Source organism: Populus nigra, chromosome 14 (assembly GCF_951802175.1).
Source record: "Populus nigra chromosome 14, ddPopNigr1.1, whole genome shotgun sequence".
Taxonomy (NCBI): Eukaryota; Viridiplantae; Streptophyta; class Magnoliopsida; order Malpighiales; family Salicaceae; genus Populus; species Populus nigra.
In genome coordinates, this window is record NC_084865.1 from 9975967 (window position 1) to 9992857 (window position 16891).

The 16891-nt window shown below is 32.8% G+C and overlaps 2 protein-coding genes across 3 annotated transcripts; both read left to right on the top strand.

Moving 5' to 3' along the window:
- Positions 1–500: 500 nt before the first annotated feature.
- LOC133673463 (ribonuclease III domain-containing protein RNC1, chloroplastic) lies at positions 501–5723 on the top strand. Its single transcript, XM_062094289.1, has 5 exons — positions 501–1430; positions 3639–3843; positions 4312–4512; positions 4928–5014; positions 5246–5723. Exons 1-5 carry the CDS (start codon positions 649–651, stop codon positions 5561–5563), a joined length of 1593 nt encoding a protein of 530 aa, XP_061950273.1. The 5' UTR covers positions 501–648; the 3' UTR covers positions 5564–5723.
- Positions 5724–11575: 5852 nt separating this feature from the next.
- LOC133673145 (casein kinase II subunit alpha-2-like) lies at positions 11576–16324 on the top strand. Of its 2 annotated transcripts, XM_062093812.1 has the most exons (11): positions 11751–11880; positions 12427–12624; positions 12843–12972; positions 13106–13300; positions 13649–13806; positions 14463–14553; positions 14668–14733; positions 14881–14963; positions 15156–15219; positions 15311–15379; positions 15872–16324. In XM_062093812.1, the coding sequence occupies exons 2-11, from the start codon at positions 12596–12598 to the stop codon at positions 15929–15931; spliced, it is 945 nt and encodes a 314-aa protein (XP_061949796.1). In that variant the 5' UTR covers positions 11751–11880; positions 12427–12595; the 3' UTR covers positions 15932–16324. The 2 variants fall into 2 exon arrangements, with proteins under 2 accessions (XP_061949795.1, XP_061949796.1); XM_062093811.1 differs by lacking the exon at positions 12427–12624 and having other exon boundaries at positions 11576–11880.
- Positions 16325–16891: the final 567 nt, after the last annotated feature.

The following is a 16891-nucleotide window of genomic DNA, read 5'->3' on the forward strand; positions in this document are numbered from 1 at the left end:
TGAATATTTTAAGAATAACGAGAAAATATAAGCAATAAAACATAAGCAAATTATTTATTTTAGGTTGATTTATTTTTAATTACTAAAATCCTATAGACATAATTATATTGTATTGTGTTTTTAATTTATTTAAATCATGTATAAGTTTTTATTTGAACTATATATTTTAAGATATTTAAATTTTTATATTGTATATTTTATTTTTATTTTAATTGTATTATACTATTATTTACTATTTTTCTTTAATTTTCAATATATAAATGATTAAAAAATTATTTATAATTTTAAAATCTAAATTTACATTGTATTTTTCAGCGTTAAAAAAATATTTTTGAAAACTTACTCTTCTCTTCTGCCAAATGAATTTTGCATCAAGTTTAATAGTAAGAACTAAGAAGAACGACATCTGAAAAGGCAGGTCGTTTAGGGCATCCTCACAAAACCAACGACAGACCGTTTTGACATTCAATGACATATGATATGGTCTTGTTAAAATCTCAAGTCGTCACCACCACCACCTTGCTAGCTTTTCTTGCTAGTCACCACTACACCTTATCCATCTTCCTAGCCAAAAACCAAAACCCACCATTTTCTGTCCTAAATAAATTTGAAGTATTTCACATTTCTTTTAACACTTTCAGACCAGTAATGGAACTCTCCTCTTCTTTCTCTCAATTACCAAAAATATCTGACATCTCCTTCTCATCTTCTTGTGCTCCTTTCCCCCTTCAAATCAGATACCTTAAACCCCACCACAAAACCCTACAAAATCTTGGTGTTTTTGCAGTCGCTGTAGACCCACAAGAACTCCCTAAAAACAGCCCTCAAAGACTTCTTAAAGAACTAGCAGAACGCAAGAAAACCACATCCCCAAAGAAAAGAATACCCCCCAAAAGATTCATACTTAAACCCCCACTCGATGATAAAAGACTCGCACAGAGGTTTTTGAATAGCCCTCAACTATCCCTCAAACAATTTCCATTATTGAGTTCTTGTTTGCCTTCTTCAAGGCTGAACAATGCTGATCAAACTTGGATTGATGAGTATTTGTTAGAAGCCAAACAAGCTTTGGGGTACCCTTTAGAGCCAAGTGATAGATTTGGGGATGATAATCCTGCTAAACAATTTGATACTTTGTTGTATTTGGCATTTCAGCATCCGAGTTGCGAACGGACTAATGCCAGGCATGTGAGATCAGGGCATTCAAGGTTGTGCTTCTTGGGGCAGTATGTTTTGGAATTGGCTTTCGCTGAGTATTTCTTGCAGAGATATCCTAGGGAGTCTCCTGCTCCTTTGAGGGAAAGAGTTTTTGGGTTGATTGGGAAGAGGAATTTGCCCAAATGGATTAAAGCTGCCAGTTTGCACAACTTGATTTTTCCTTATGATAATATGGATAAATTGCAGAGGAAGGAGCGAGAACCGCCAGTTAAGTAAGTTTGCTTCTGTTTTTTTTTTTAGATTTTTGAATAAACTCTTCATTTCATTGAATTTCAAAGTTTAATTTGAAGCTGTGGCATTAATATGAATAAGATGAGTCCGTGCACCTCTTGTAAGAGTCTGGGATAGCCGGGGTTTTACTCACTCACTTGGACCCATAAAGTGTGCTTTCCGGGGGTGGGGTTTCCTCGAATCCAAAAAAACAAAAAAAAAAACATGAATTTTTAGGATTTATGTTGTGGATTTGTTATGCAATATGCTTCTAAAATGATTTTTGATAGTTCTAGATTATGTGAAAACTTTCGGATTGGCTGTTAATGTGAAGTATACGATGTGGTAGGTTCAAATGAATGGATTCCATATCTGAAACATGGCGCCAATGTTTTGGTTTTTAGTTGTTGACATGCCTTAGCATACATTATATGAAATCCTTGAAGAGATTGTGGCTATTGCCCAACTGCATCTAAGGGCTATGGATCATTTATACAAGTGGGTGCATGAATACTCATACAATTGTGTACCATTTTTCCATATATGGAGGGTGGCATTGTCTGGCTTTAGGAAAGAGAGGTAGATTATGTTTTCAGAAAAATCTGATGGGAGACGGATTTGTGTTGGTGATTCCTTGATATAGTGTGAAATGGGTACCAGCTTTATGATTTATAGTATGCGACTAATATAATGCAATTGCTGATGTTTATTTGTTAGAGAACTAGGATGCTGTGTGATAGTGAATCAAAAGGGAATCATTTCTCCCTTTTGTTGAGGGCCAGAGAGCAGACTTGCTCAAGCAGGCAAGTTGAATTTTATCTGCTAGGTTGTATCTGTTCTCAAACTTTTCTCCAAACTCTAGAGGATGGGAACCAAGACAGGTCAATTGACATTGGAGTTTCATGGAGATCAAATATCAAAGCATGCAAATCTTTTCCAAGTTATGTGCTAGCTGAACAAGGTTTAAAAATCAACCATTAGTCATACAACAAAAACCTGTTATGGAACGGGCTTAGGAGATTCATGAGTAATGCCCTGAACAACCTTTATTTAAAACCATTATCAATAGACCATTATGCTTTAGAAGGCTTAGTACAGGAGCCACCTCTCTTGCACTTCTACCTTTTAACTGTTTTTGTTTTCATATTTTTGGAAACAGAAACAATAAACTTTATATATATGTGTGTGTGTCGAAAAAAAGCAAAACCAACAACCACTTTGAAGAATTTTTAAAAATCAAGCACAAAAAAATTGAAAATGTTTTGAAAACAACTTTGCTTGGTTTTGAAATTTTTTGACAACTAACGTGTCTTTCTAATATTTAAAATAAAAATGAAAAAGATACCAAACAACCCCCCTAATTTTGCTTTAAAAATCAAGCACTTATTCTTGATTTGAAGATTTTAGTACAAACCTCAACTATTTTAGTTTTTTTTTTATTTATTTTGCAAAAAATTGTTACAATTACCTTCTTTATGCTGCATACATAGAATTTATTTTTCTCCTACTCTTAGAGTGGTGTAAATTATGAGCTTTATTTATCGCCAGACTTGTTTCTACTATTCTTTCTAAAATTGTTGAAAACTTTTTGAATTAGAAACAATTTTCTAGAAAGTGTCGACCATAACCATGACTTTGTGACCATGATAATAACCAAAATTTAAAACAACGTTGCTGAAAGCTTTGGATGAAGCCTTTGGTTGTTGCTTCAATATGCTAATCATTTCATTTTGATGCTTCCCAGAAAGAAGATGATAAAGATGGTATTTTGAAGTTGACAATTTTATTTTGAAAATACTCTTGGTAAGTTGGTATTCACATGTTAACAGATTGAAAGTTTATACCCCCCAGCAAGTAAATGAAACTTTTGGTAAGATAAGTGTCAGCGGTACAGTTGGCTGGATATTTATCTCATCTTTTCCAAATCTCTAGATAGTTTACTGTTCAAAAAAAAGAAAAAAGAAAAACATTAGCTTGTGTTCAGTGACTTTTTATTTCTGTAACAGCTTCTCCACAGCTTAAATCTACGTGTTCCTTTATATAACAATGATTATCTTTAGCAGCATCTCCATGCTTGATTTGTTGGTAAACCTCACCTTCCTGTCAATTTTAAACTGTTAGCTTTGCCGTTCTTGACATGTGAATTTATATAAAATAGGTATATGCAAATATATGGTTTCTAACATTCTGCTGCTATGGGCACTGGGCAGGTCTGTGTTCTGGGCTCTGTTTGGGGCAATATACTTGTGTTTTGGCATGCCAGAAGTATATCGTGTTCTTTTTGAAGTATTTGAGATGGACCCAGAAGCAGAGGATTGCCAGCCAAAATTAAGGAGGCAATTTGAAGATGTAGATTATGTTTCTGTTGAATTTGAAGGCAAGCAGCTCAGTTGGCAAGATGTTGCTGCTTATAAGGCAAGCTCTCGTGATGTTTAAGCCTTTTTTTAAGTTATGATAATTTTACCATCTTTAAAAGGAAAAAGGAAAATTGAGAACAAGTATAATCATCAGGGTTCTGATTGAAAAATGGCTATATGGAATAATAACCGTCAGTTGTCATCTTCATGTTCTTGATATCATGTCAATGCAGCATTCTTGGCATCTTGCATGTGCTTTACTGAACCATGGAGTATAACAATTACATCAGACAACATTCTAGATTTACATACAAGCTGTTTTGGGATCAGAAAGAGGTCAGAAAAAGGATCATGCATGAGTGACTTTACCCACTGTTTATAAAGTGAAAATAAGCATGTGGTTGCAAGTTCAAATCTTCTATTTTAATTTTATTCTTCATCTGTTTTTCTCTTAACAAAACAAGAGCTGATTGCATTTCATCGATGTTGGATGGAATCCCTTTATTGATGTTCATTACCTTTGCAGCCTCCTGAAGATGCTCTCTTTGCACACCCTAGGCTTTTCAGGGCTTGTGTCCCACCAGGCATGCACCGATTCCGAGGAAATATATGGGATTATGAAAGCAGACCCCATGTTATGCGTACATTGGGCTATCCCCTAACAATGAGAGACAGAATTCCAGACATAACTAAAGCTAGGAATATCGAACTTGGACTTGGGTTACAGGTATTCTTTACTCTATGCTAGTTTATATGTGCAGACGATCACAAAAGCATGTTAATGTATAAAAATTTATGTTTATGTGATACATGCATCTGTGTATTCTTGTATATTTCCACTTATCAAAGCAATTCAACATGTCCACTGTATATGGCTAGCCCTCTCGTCTATTTCACTTGTGAGGATCCATCTGCCTTCAATATGGTGTTGTAATAAATTATTCCCAGCATACAAATAGCAAGCATATAGATGAACTGAAGTTACCTTCTGGCATCATTTTATAAGTGTGGCAACAAATACAAATAAATACATAATTCTCAAACATCCCTTATTCAGAAGATATGCTTTCTGTTCTCTTTTTTTGTTATATAAGAAAATTTTCTGGGTTGTTGTTTCCTGACCATCTGACACTTCTTTGCAGCTCTGTTTCTTGCACCCATCAAACTACAAATTTGAGCACCCTCGATTTTGCTATGAGCGATTAGAATATGTCGGCCAAAAGATCCAGGTAATGCCTTGTATGTTTTTCCTCAAACAAATTCAACTTGTTTTTTGCCTGTCTTTGTAAAATGAAATGTTATGTTTCTATGAATGCGACTGTGTTTTTGCTATGAGCTTTAAAATCTACAACATGGAATAAGAAGTTCAAGAAAAGGAGAAATCTCTGTTTGAGATACAAGCAAAATATGCTTTAGTAAAATCATTTTGAGAAATCTCTGTTTTCATTTCTTTCCTGTAGGATATTGTCATGGCCGAGAGATTACTGATGAAGCATCTGGATGCTCCTGGAAAGTGGCTACAGGAGAAGCACCGCCGTGTTCTCATGAACAAGTTCTGTGGAAGGTACTTGAGAGAGAAGCATCTCCATAAATATATCATCTATGCTGACAAGGTTGCAGATGCATACGAGCACAATAGAAGACTAAGAAACCCTTCGACAACTGCTGTTAACCATTCCCTTCACGGGCTTTCATACACTATATATGGGAAACCAGACGTGAGGCGCCTCATGTTTGACGTTTTTGATTTTGAGCAAACTCAACCAAAACTTGTATGAAGATTCAATGAAAATAATGTCGTTTTCGTTTCCTTTAGCCTTTGAAATAGAAGTGGATTAACGATTCGTTTCTGGCCCAGTTTCTCATTTTCTTTTTCCTGTGTACTGTCAAATGATGATTATTGATTTGGTAGTGTTTGACACCTGTTCCGGGATACAAGTGATGATGCTCTCTATCTTTCTTTCTTCTTTACCCCATTTTTTCAGGTTGGCTGGCAGTGGTGAAGGTCGCTCAGATATATGACAGAATTTTTTACACGAATTATACACTCACCTTGCATTATGCAAAGTTTTAAATTTGGGTGAACTCCATTTTTGCTCCCATAAACTATAAAGTATGAAGTCATCAATATTCCACTGCCCTTCCAATAATTTAAAATCTCTTGATATTATCTGAAAAGTTTTTCTAATGTTGTTTTTAACTTTTAAAATCTCTGTTCTCATCATCTTCTCTTTTATCTTTTCCCCTGCTCTCATGTCTCCATTCTAAATCCGGATGCATGTGCTGCTAGTATCTCACAAAATTAGTTAATAACCTAAACCACCTGCGAGAACTTTCAAAGTGTGGGCTTGCGATAAGATCTCACTGGTTATGGTTATGGTTATGGTTATTAAATGAATAGAAATGAAATTTAAACTTTTTTTAAACTAAAGTTCATAACAGTACTTCTGGAAATTTTTAAACTAGAGCTAAGTAAAATATTATTAATCTATGAATCTATTTGTTTTATATAAAATATTTCACGGATAAATATTTTTTTGTAAACTAATTTTTCATGTTTGACTTGAAAAATATTCTTATATATAAATATTTTTTAGTGATAATAGTAGAGATGGAGGTAACATAATGATTATAATGAAAGCAGCGGTGGCTGTGGAGGAAAAATAATAAAATTATGTTAGGTAAAGATTATAAAAAAAGACGATGATTAAAATAATTGGTTATTATTATAAGTGGATTACTATTTATAAAATATTTTATAAAATTTTAAGAGTTAAAAATATTTCTTAACTAAGTTTAAATGTTAATTATATATTTTACATTCATCAATTTTCTTGTAAAATATTATATGAAAAACAAACACAAAAAAATATTTTTATAAAAAAATTTAAAAAAAAACAAATATATTTCAAATATATATTTTTATAAAATATTTTACGTGAAAAAAAACCCGTGAATGAGTTTAAATATACCCTAAAATTTTAACAATTTTAACAGATCCATTTCTCGCACATGCTAAAGCTTTTCCGCGGAGTTTTTTGTTTTTTTTTTTTTTTGGGATTTCAAACTCTAATGTTGAATTTGACTTGAAGATTATATATATATATATATATATATATATATTGACGGAAAGATCTCTCAACATAAAAAAGTCAACATAATACGAGAAATAAAACAAAAAATTTGAAAGCCTAACGACGAACTTAAAATAAAGCTTTTTCAGGAGGGAAAAAAAAAAGAGTTGGCTTTAAAGTTTCTTATATCCTTAGTTTTTTATATTTTTTTTTAGTTGTTTTTTAAAATTTTATTATTTGATTGGTCAACTAATTGATTTTTAATTTTAATTTTATCATTCAACATTAAGTTGATGGAAAATTGAACTTCTTAATTTTTTTTTATTTGCTTTATATGAGGTTATCTTAGTCACCTGACTTGAATTATATAACTTGGGTTGTTTGTTTTTTGATCTTTTTTTAATTTTTTTTAATTTTATCCTTCAATATTAAATTGATTAGAAATGAGTTTTATAAATTATTTCGATATGTTTTTTATAGAGTTATCATTGTTTTATAATTCAAGTCTCGGATTTGGCTGGTTAACTCAGGTTGACTTGGTTCAACAAATATATTTCCTTCTTAATATTTTTTTTAAAAAAATATGTTGCGTTGAAAACCTTTTTTAGTTAAACGATGTTTTTAACAATCATCTAGGTTGTCTCTGAACTTGTCAAGTTGACGAGGTCATATCGGTCAACCCCAATACTGTTTAATTCTTTTTTACTAGAAAATACATTAACAATATCTAAATATTTTTTTGCATCATAAAAAATTATTTAACCTAATAACGTAGCATGGCCTAATATCTATAATCTAGTAAATACCATAGTTATTAAACCCGGACTGGCGGGTCACCCTGGGACCCTGCCTACCCGGAACCTGGACCGGTTTGGGTTTGTTAAAAGACTGGCTAGTGCAACAACCCGGCAAAACCCGATCGACCCATGACCCGGACGACCCGGACGAGACCTGATGTTTTTTTTCCCTTTTCAAATGTGGTTTCTGTCTTTCAGCCTCCCTTCTTATTTCATCATCTTCTCTACAATGAGTTGTTGTTAGTAGCAATAGAGAGGAAAGGAGAGTGAGGGACGCTACCGTTGGAGGCTGGTCGGGCTGGTCTCCTATGTTAGTGGGCAGCGGCTCTGGTTTGGCCAAGAGATGGAGGCGGCTGGGGAAGAAGAAGGAAGAGCTCTCTAGTTTTGGCCAAAAAACCAGGGGATGACTGAGAGAGGGATGAGGAAAGTTGTGGTCGAGGTCTTCATCCCATGCTGCTTGACGGAATGCCTTCTAGAACGAGAGTGAAGAAAGAAGGGAAGAGGCTGTCTTTTATCTTTCAATTTTTGATAGTCAGTCGCGTATGGCAGTTGCTTTGGCCAAGCAAAAAGGGAAGCTTTGGTTGATTGGACATAAAATCTAAAGCTAGGGGGAGCGGCGGCTTGTTGTTTTATTTGGTAGAGGTAGGGAAAAGTTCAGGGCTTTTTGTGTGCCTTTCCTTCAAAAAATTTAGTTGACCAGGAAATATATTAAATTGCAATGTGGGGCATTCCCCATAGCTTTTGGAACCATTTGATTGGAAAATATGGAAACATGTTTTACCAGAAAGAGAAGGTAAAATACAAAGTTGTGGGAATATTAATTTTTTTAGGTGTTGAAGCTATTGTCAATAGCTTTCAAAAGAAAGAAAAAGGAATGAATTTTTAGGTTGACCTGGATTAACCTGGGTTTACCTATAAAACCTGGGACCCAGTGCATTTGTCGGGTCAATTTTCAAGCTAGGTTTAATAACTATGGTAAATACCATTATTTTTTTTTAATTGAATGAACGGGATTTGGATTGGCTTTTTGATCCATCCTATCCTTAGAAGCATATAATCACATAGTCATACCTTAATTACTCAAAAACATTTTTTCAATTAATTGGATTTTTAAAGTTCAAAACCTTCTTTTCCACGTTTATTAAATTACATTATAAACTAAAGCAAGATGGGTTTTCATTGTTTCTTTTACTGTTTAACATGACTTACGTGCATTGTATACTGCGACAATGTGCTTAATTTCCCTGAAAACTCAAGTTTATTTGAAAATATAATTGTAAATTTATAATTATTTTTTAAAGTGTTTTTTATTTAAAAATATATTAAAATATTGTTTTTTTAAAAAAATTATTTTTGACATCAGCATATCAAAATGATTTGAAAATACTAAAAAAAATACTAATTTGAAGTAAAGAAAAATATAAAATAAAATTTAATTCTTTTAAAAAATATTTTTAAAACACAAAAACAAACCGATAAAATTCTACTTTTTTAATTTTTTTTACCATTTAACATGACTTACACGGACTGTAGACCGCCACACTCTGCCTAATTTATCCCTATTCATACAGCCCTTTCAATATTGTTAGTTTTATCTCTGAAATTTTATTTTTTATTTATTTTATCACTCCATGTTATGCTTGTATTATTTAAAACCTTATAATTCTTTCCGATCCATGTGATACATCATGTTTGTTATGTCGAAATCAATCTTGGTTTTGGATTAATACTCGATTTTGCTAAATGGGATTTGAATTTGTCATTATAAAAAAATTAAAATAATAAAGACTAAGTTTAACACATCAACAAACAAGCATCCCCTTTATTTTTTTTCTTTTTTTAATGTTCATAGGTGCTAAAGAGTACACTTTAGCCCCTTAATTTTTTATTTTTTTCACTTTGGATCCTTGTGTTTTGAATATTTCATGTTTTAGTCCTAAACTTTATTTATTTTATATGAGTCTTTAAATTTAAAAGAAGCAAGAGAGTCCCTGGAAAATTAGAAATGAGAGAGAAAGTGATTCTCGACCACTTTCTAATCACAAAATTTTTTAATCTTGGTTTTTTTAAGTTTCTCTTAATAAAAAAAGTGAAAAAAATAACAGGTTAAGAAATAATTTTTTTCTAGTTTAATAATGGGTTTTTTGGTTGATTTAGGAGTGTTTTAGGGGTTAAAAATTGTTTTATTAAGCTTATTAGGGTATTTGTTAGATGTTTTGGTTAAAATAGATTAAAAAATTATTTTTTAGTCCAAAAGCCCCTTTTCACCAACTTTTAAGTGGCTGGAAATTTAACTAGTAAACGACACATTATTCATTTTATATTATTTTTTAATTAAGAGAGAGAATAATGTGTCATCTACCCTTAAATATAAAAATAATGAAGGAGACCACGCTAGGCCTTGCCGACTCACATGTGCCAGGTCTTTTTTTTTTCTTTCTTGTTGAGCAAGGTACGCAAACCCAATCTCTATGCCTAGACACCTTATCTCTTTTTATTATTTTTTTATTTTGATTGAAATGCACTATAAATTAAATACTTATCATTATATTTAAACTATTATATAGTTTCACCATAGTTCTTAAGTAATATTATAGGTTTTTATAAGGATGTTAAAGATTTTTTTTTATTATTATATACCTAAAATGCAAATATCAATTTAAAACATTACTCATGAATATTCAATGAATTTTTTTTCATTAGTTCTGAATAGTTTTTTTGACATGGTTTTATCACATTAATTATTTTTTTTAATCACATACAAAATATTGAGGCATATTTTAATAATTTTTAATAAAAAGTTTCTTTTTAAAAATAATGATAGATTTTTTCTTAAAAATAATGCTTATGATTAAAAATCATGCTTCAATTAAAATTAAAAAAGATGCATTACTAAAGAAATTAGGTTTATAACGAAGATAGATATTTTTTTCAATTTATTTGAAATGATTGAAATAGTTGACAAGCATTTGTTTTAATTGTGCTTCCTTGTATTAAAAAAATATACTACTAATAAAAAGATCATATCATTGTTTCAAAGAAGATTAAAGTTTTTATAATGATATTATCAATTACTTTATAAATAATTATTTATCATCATAATATATACGAATTATAAAATAATTAGTTGATAGATATTGAATGAGATTAAAATATCTATTTTTTTAGTTTTTTTTTATAGTGATTTCTTTATATAACTTTCTTAGATTTATTGTTCTCATGTAGTTACATCAAAATGATTTTTTAAGTTTTTTTTATTGAAATTTTCATTCATAATCATAATAAGTTTTTTTTTAAAAAAAACAATGCTTATCATAATTTTTTATAAAAAAAAATACTTCAATAAAAAAAATTAGGATTTTAATTAAAAAAATATATTTTTTATTAGGTTGATAACCAAGTCACTTATGAATATGCTAAGTTGACATCATCAACTCTTATTTATTTTAATTAACGAGTCTAGACTTTTTATCTGTATTTGAGAATGTGATTGGGGTTATTTTTTTAAAATATTTTCACTCAAAAATATATTAAAATAATTTTTTTTATTTTTTAAAAATTATTTTTGACATCAGCACATCAAAATGATTTAAAAACACTAAAAAATATTAATTTTAATTTTTTTTTAATTTTTTTAAAATATTTTTGAAACACAAAAATATAAAAAATATAAATTCAGGTGATAAAATTTTTGAATTGTCATGCTGACCAGCTAATCCGGTCTGAATTTAATAATATTAACCAAAAAAAAACCCCACGACTAGTTAACAAGTCTGAAAACATTCGAACCTTAAAGAATCTAATTGAAAAACAATTGATTTTGAAAACTTAATTGAAAACTATAAAATTAGGGGATTAAATTGAAAGTTGGACTATGATTTTTTTTTCCTTGTAATTTTTATATTTTAATGAGATGGTGGTGCGTAGATAGTAAAGAGGATAACACCACCAGCACATGAAAAAAGATGGGCGAAACCCAGCAGTAGCGCCTCTGTTTCCTCGCTTTCTGCTACTGTGCGCCCTTATTGCTTTGCGTGCGACTGTGGCGCACGACCCTATCCAGCGCGCCACCATCCTCTCCAACAACGAAGAAACCGATACCGTTAATATCATCGAGATCTCGAATCGACGGGGATCGATGTCGAAAGCGCGAGTTTATACCGATGTTAATGTTCTGCGTCCTAAGGAGTATTGGGATTACGAGTCTCTCACCGTTCAATGGGGGTAATTATGTTTTAATCAAACCCTAATCTGCTACTGAATCTCTCTTTTTAGGGTTTTTCATTTTTATTTTATTTTTTTACTAATCTGTGATTGGGGAATCTCTGGCTTGAGAAATTAAGTGTTTGGGACGTGGAAGAGTTTATCGAAGTTGTACTGAGCTAGATTTTTGTGTGTGTGGATCTACTAGTGGTGAGGGAGAGAGGAATCTAAGATGTTTATGATGTATTAGGAGTGTTGCTAACGACTAGAATGGTATCCGAAGTTGCCTGGTTCGGCGTATTGATGGGACCCATTTCTTTGGCCTGGGTATTTCTTTCAAATGCTATAGTATCCAAAGTACTGAAAGTAATTATTTCGTTTGTGTTATTGTTTTGTGGTCGTAAAGTTGTTGTCTAGAGCTGGATATACTGTGTGAATGAGGGAGATTTATGCTTAAATTTTTTAAAGGTTAAACCTCATTCAGCTTATGGAAGTTGATTTTTTTTTTTATGGAGTTGGTTTTTTTATAGAATCAGTAAGAAATTGATACTTCTGTTTGGTTTGAAGGATCTCTAAGTGCATAATTACAGAGGACTAGCATATATTAAATGGAAGTTGTTGATACCAAGTTTCATTTATTGATGCAAAACTTAAATCTTTAAATGAATGGGAACGGTAAAGCACGGAAAACCACAGCAATTTTAAAAGCTAAAATACTAGAGAGAGCTGGATTTTGATGAATCCTTTCGTACCATTTAGCTCCAGGTACGAGTATTCTATATTAAATTGTGGGCTTCATATCAGTTTACTATTGATGTTTCAGTGTCTTAAAGTAAAATACCAGATTATTATATTGAGCATTGTGTTATATATAGCTGGAAGATCCGTTCATCCTCTGTTTTCTTATTCCAACTTTCTAGTGATAGTCATGGTGTGTTTTCTTTCCCTTTCCTTTATGCTTTAACTTCTCAAGATCTTTCCAGAGATCAAGATGATTACGAGGTTGTTCGGAAGGTTGGAAGGGGAAAGTATAGTGAAGTTTTTGAAGGCATAAATGTCAATAGCAATGAGCGGTGCGTTATCAAGATACTCAAACCTGTTAAGAAAAAGAAGGTGATTATTAATATCCCTATATTTGACATATCAGTGGTTTTATGTTCTGTCTCTTATAATAAAGGTTTTTCTGTAAATCTAGCTACAAATCTCTTTGGGGCATAGTGATGATCATTCTGTGATCCTTTTGCAGATTAAGAGGGAAATAAAAATACTTCAGAACCTTTGTGGTGGCCCAAATGTAGTGAAGCTTCTAGACATTGTTAGAGATCAGCACTCAAAAACTCCCAGCCTCATATTTGAATATGTGAACAGTACAGACTTCAAAGTTTTGTACCCTACTTTGACTGATTATGACATACGCTACTATATTTACGAGCTTCTCAAGGTAATTTAAGCATGGGAACCCTCTCTTTTCTCCCCTTTTTAAACTTATGTTGATGGGTCAGAAACTTAGGAATTTGTTATGTATAAAATTATGTTATAAGTCACTGGAGAGTATATAATGTGGTTGTTTTATTCAAGTGATTACATTGATATGGTCTCATCTATTGACCTTTCCTAAGGCATATTAGTGTCTTTGTTTGTAGGTCATCATCTTAAATTTGAGTCTGTACTAGTTTATGTGGACCTGCTCACTGATGAAAAAAGAAAGAAGCGTTTTCATTATGAAGCAAGTGTAGTATGGTGATTACATTAGGGTTTCTGAACAAATAAAGATATCTTCACAATGCAGGCTCTAGATTACTGTCACTCGCAAGGAATAATGCATAGAGATGTCAAGCCTCACAATGTTATGATAGACCATGAGTTACGAAAACTCCGCTTGATAGACTGGGGTCTTGCTGAATTTTACCATCCTGGCAAGGAGTATAATGTTCGGGTGGCCTCGAGGTAATGGCTGAATGCATGACATGATAGACCATTGTAATGAAATTCTGCCTCTTTATCTTTTTGTTTTTGTTATTTACTTTTAGCCCTAGAATTTAGGATAAATTTTAGCGGACCCTTCCTGGCCTTTATTGATGTGCTAAAGGACTAAAAGCATTCTAATTAGGCAACTTAACATTTAGTGTCCATTTTTCAAGCGTAAACTATAAATAAAGGCTTATTCCACTCAACTGGCCTCTATGTAATGTTCTTTCTAAGCTATACCTTGAATCAGTTGAATAACTGAAAACTGAGTGGTTCATAATGATGCATTTTTGGTAACTAATCTATGTAAGTTTCTTTCCATATCAATCTGGGAGACATTATGATAATGCATGATTCCATGATCCATGATTCATGCCGCAAATCTTGTGAGTCAACCATCAAAATGTTCTTTTTTTCTATGATTGGGTTTGGTTTCAAGTCCTTGGATTTCCTAGGAGGTGCTTTCTTGGAATTCTGAAATTTTTTATCCTGAACTTCGAGAATTGAACAGTTTTCTGAAAGTTCCAAGCAAATCTAGTATCAGTTTAACCATTACCTTTTATAATATTCTTATGGTGATATATTTATGGCTTCAACTTTTAATGTAGGATTAAAGTATTTTCCTTGTTTCTCAGGTATTTTAAGGGGCCTGAACTTCTTGTTGATTTACAAGACTATGATTATTCTTTAGATATGTGGAGCCTTGGTTGCATGTTTGCTGGAATGGTGAGAATCATTCATGCAAAGCCTTTACATGACACTTCTTTATGAGATCTACCATATGATTGGCTGATCCTTTGTCATCATGTGATTTGCTGATTGTCACTATTCTTGATGCAGATATTTAGGAAGGAGCCATTCTTTTATGGCCATGACAACCATGATCAGCTTGTCAAAATTGCGAAGGTAATGCTGATCCAGTTGTTTATTGAAAACATTCTGTAATGCTTTATGCATGCTATACAAGCCATATTTTATGAAGATCATGACATTAATTTTTTTAAAACTAAACTGTTGCCACATGCCCAGTGTCTGATCTTGACCTAATTTCAGGTACTTGGAACTGATGAGCTAAATGCATATCTGAATAAATATCATTTAGAGCTTGATCCTCAACTTGATGCGCTTGTTGGGAGGTTTGTTAATCATGATTTTCTTCTCCATTTTACAAGTTAGTTTGCCAATAGTAAGAAAAATGTTTGATTAGGCTATAATGTGCCTTCGCTCCCTACATCAAGACCATTTATATTTAGTTAGTCCACAATAAACCAAGAGAGCAACACTACTATATCCAACATGAATTAATGTGTCATGTTATACTGCTGCAGGCACAGTAGGAAGCCCTGGTCCAAGTTTATTAATTCAGATAACCAGCACCTTGTGTCTCCTGAGGTTTGTCATCTTACACAATTTGTTAAGTTTACTCCACCTATCATCGATAACCTTAAACTATCATTGATTCTATTGAGGTGCTGATGTGCAGGCCCTTGATTTTCTTGATAAGCTTCTTCGTTATGATCATCAAGACAGGCTAACTGCTAGAGAAGCAATGGTAATTCCATTTTTGGCTTGTCAGCTATATTATTGTCTGTGGTTTAATCAATGGGCACAGACTTATCCCATCCAGTCTTTCCTCAAGCATGTTGAATCACGTGCAATGGGAAGGGAGGGTGTGCACAAAATGCATGTGTTAGAAATGCCATCCCTGTCCAGCATCCAAACACAAAATTGGCTTAAGAGAAGCTCAAACTTGCTATTGGTTTGCAAGTTGCACTCCAAGTGGGGTTGCTTTGTGTGTGTATCCAATCTTTTTGCTCCTTGAACCTCGTTTGTTAGTCTTACTGCTTGTTTAAAATGTGAGCAATGTCCCAACTTCTGTGGTTTGACATTTTAGTTTTTGTAATGCGAGCATGTGAGCTTTTGGATTGGCTAGCACAAACTTGCCTGTAGCTATTCTTGGTTAATGTTTTGGTTGATAACAAAAGCTTGCCATTCTGGATACGCGAACATGTTATATAATTGTTCCTTGGTGTTTTTGATGAAGGCCCACCCATATTTTTCTCAAGTGAGGGCTGCAGAAAGTAGCAGGATGCGGACACAGTAGGAGGTTGCTATGCTGGTATTCTCATGGAGTCTGTCAGTGGACCGGAGGTACGCCCATAAATGCCATTCAAGCCAGGGCTGCAGAAAGTAGCAGGATGCTGCCAAAGTAGCTGGTGCTTGCTTAGAGTGTGTCAGTGGGCTGGAGGCCACTGCATATGGGATAATGTATTGTGCTTGTGACCATCTGCCCTATACCTTTTGTTGTTAGCAGGCAGTTAAGAATTGTGTTTGGTCTTTAGTCACTGTGGTCATACTTTTGTTTGTGATTTTCGCATGCCATCCGTTGACATGAATCCCTCGCCATGGCCAATGGTTTTTGCAGGGGAATGAAATGATGGTGGACAGTGGTTCGATTAGTCATCATCAATTTATAAATAATACATTTTTCGTAGAAGTCACGAGGACTGATATCCAGGGAACGTACAAGCTCTTGTAATCATCAGCATCGTTCCCTTCCCACCCTCCTGGTCTAAAAACTCAAAACTGTAATCGGTAATGAATTCTCACCATAACGAACCAGCACCAAGAAAATTGTTTTGAAAGATGTTTATCAGGAACTTGATGATGTGTTCATGTTCAATGCTGTATGCATCATGAGGATGACATATAAGCTTTCTTTTATCAAGTCTAGGACGTGTTCTTCCAAGGCATTATAATCATGAACTTTGGATTGTGAATATACGTTTCTCAACTTTAATTGATGATACGACATACCTAGATTGACATCAATCTTGTTTGTGCATGCGTCTCTCTTGTAAACCCCTGTCTTGTAAACCTCTAATCTAAAAATCAATAATCAATAAACATCCTCAATTAAAAAAAATGGTAAATTAAGAGGAAAAATTGTAAATTGTTATGATTTGGAATAAAAATTCCCGGTAAAATTATTTAAATCTAAGATAAAATAAAATATAAATTGGTTTGTGAAATGTCAGCCAATAACAAATTATGTAATACCTCT

Excerpts from the sequence above, each read along its gene's own strand:
- LOC133673463 (XM_062094289.1), top strand. The coding sequence starts at position 649 with ATGGAACTCTCCTCTTCTTTCTCTCAATTACCAAAAATATCTGACATC. Across the intron at positions 4,513-4,927 it reads AACTTGGACTTGGGTTACAG|CTCTGTTTCTTGCACCCATC; the intron begins GTATTCTTTACT and ends ACTTCTTTGCAG. Across the intron at positions 5,015-5,245 it reads ATGTCGGCCAAAAGATCCAG|GATATTGTCATGGCCGAGAG; the intron begins GTAATGCCTTGT and ends TCTTTCCTGTAG.
- LOC133673145 (XM_062093811.1), top strand. The coding sequence starts at position 11,612 with ATGAAAAAAGATGGGCGAAACCCAGCAGTAGCGCCTCTGTTTCCTCGC. Across the intron at positions 13,807-14,462 it reads AATGTTCGGGTGGCCTCGAG|GTATTTTAAGGGGCCTGAAC; the intron begins GTAATGGCTGAA and ends CTTGTTTCTCAG. Across the intron at positions 14,554-14,667 it reads GTTGCATGTTTGCTGGAATG|ATATTTAGGAAGGAGCCATT; the intron begins GTGAGAATCATT and ends TTCTTGATGCAG.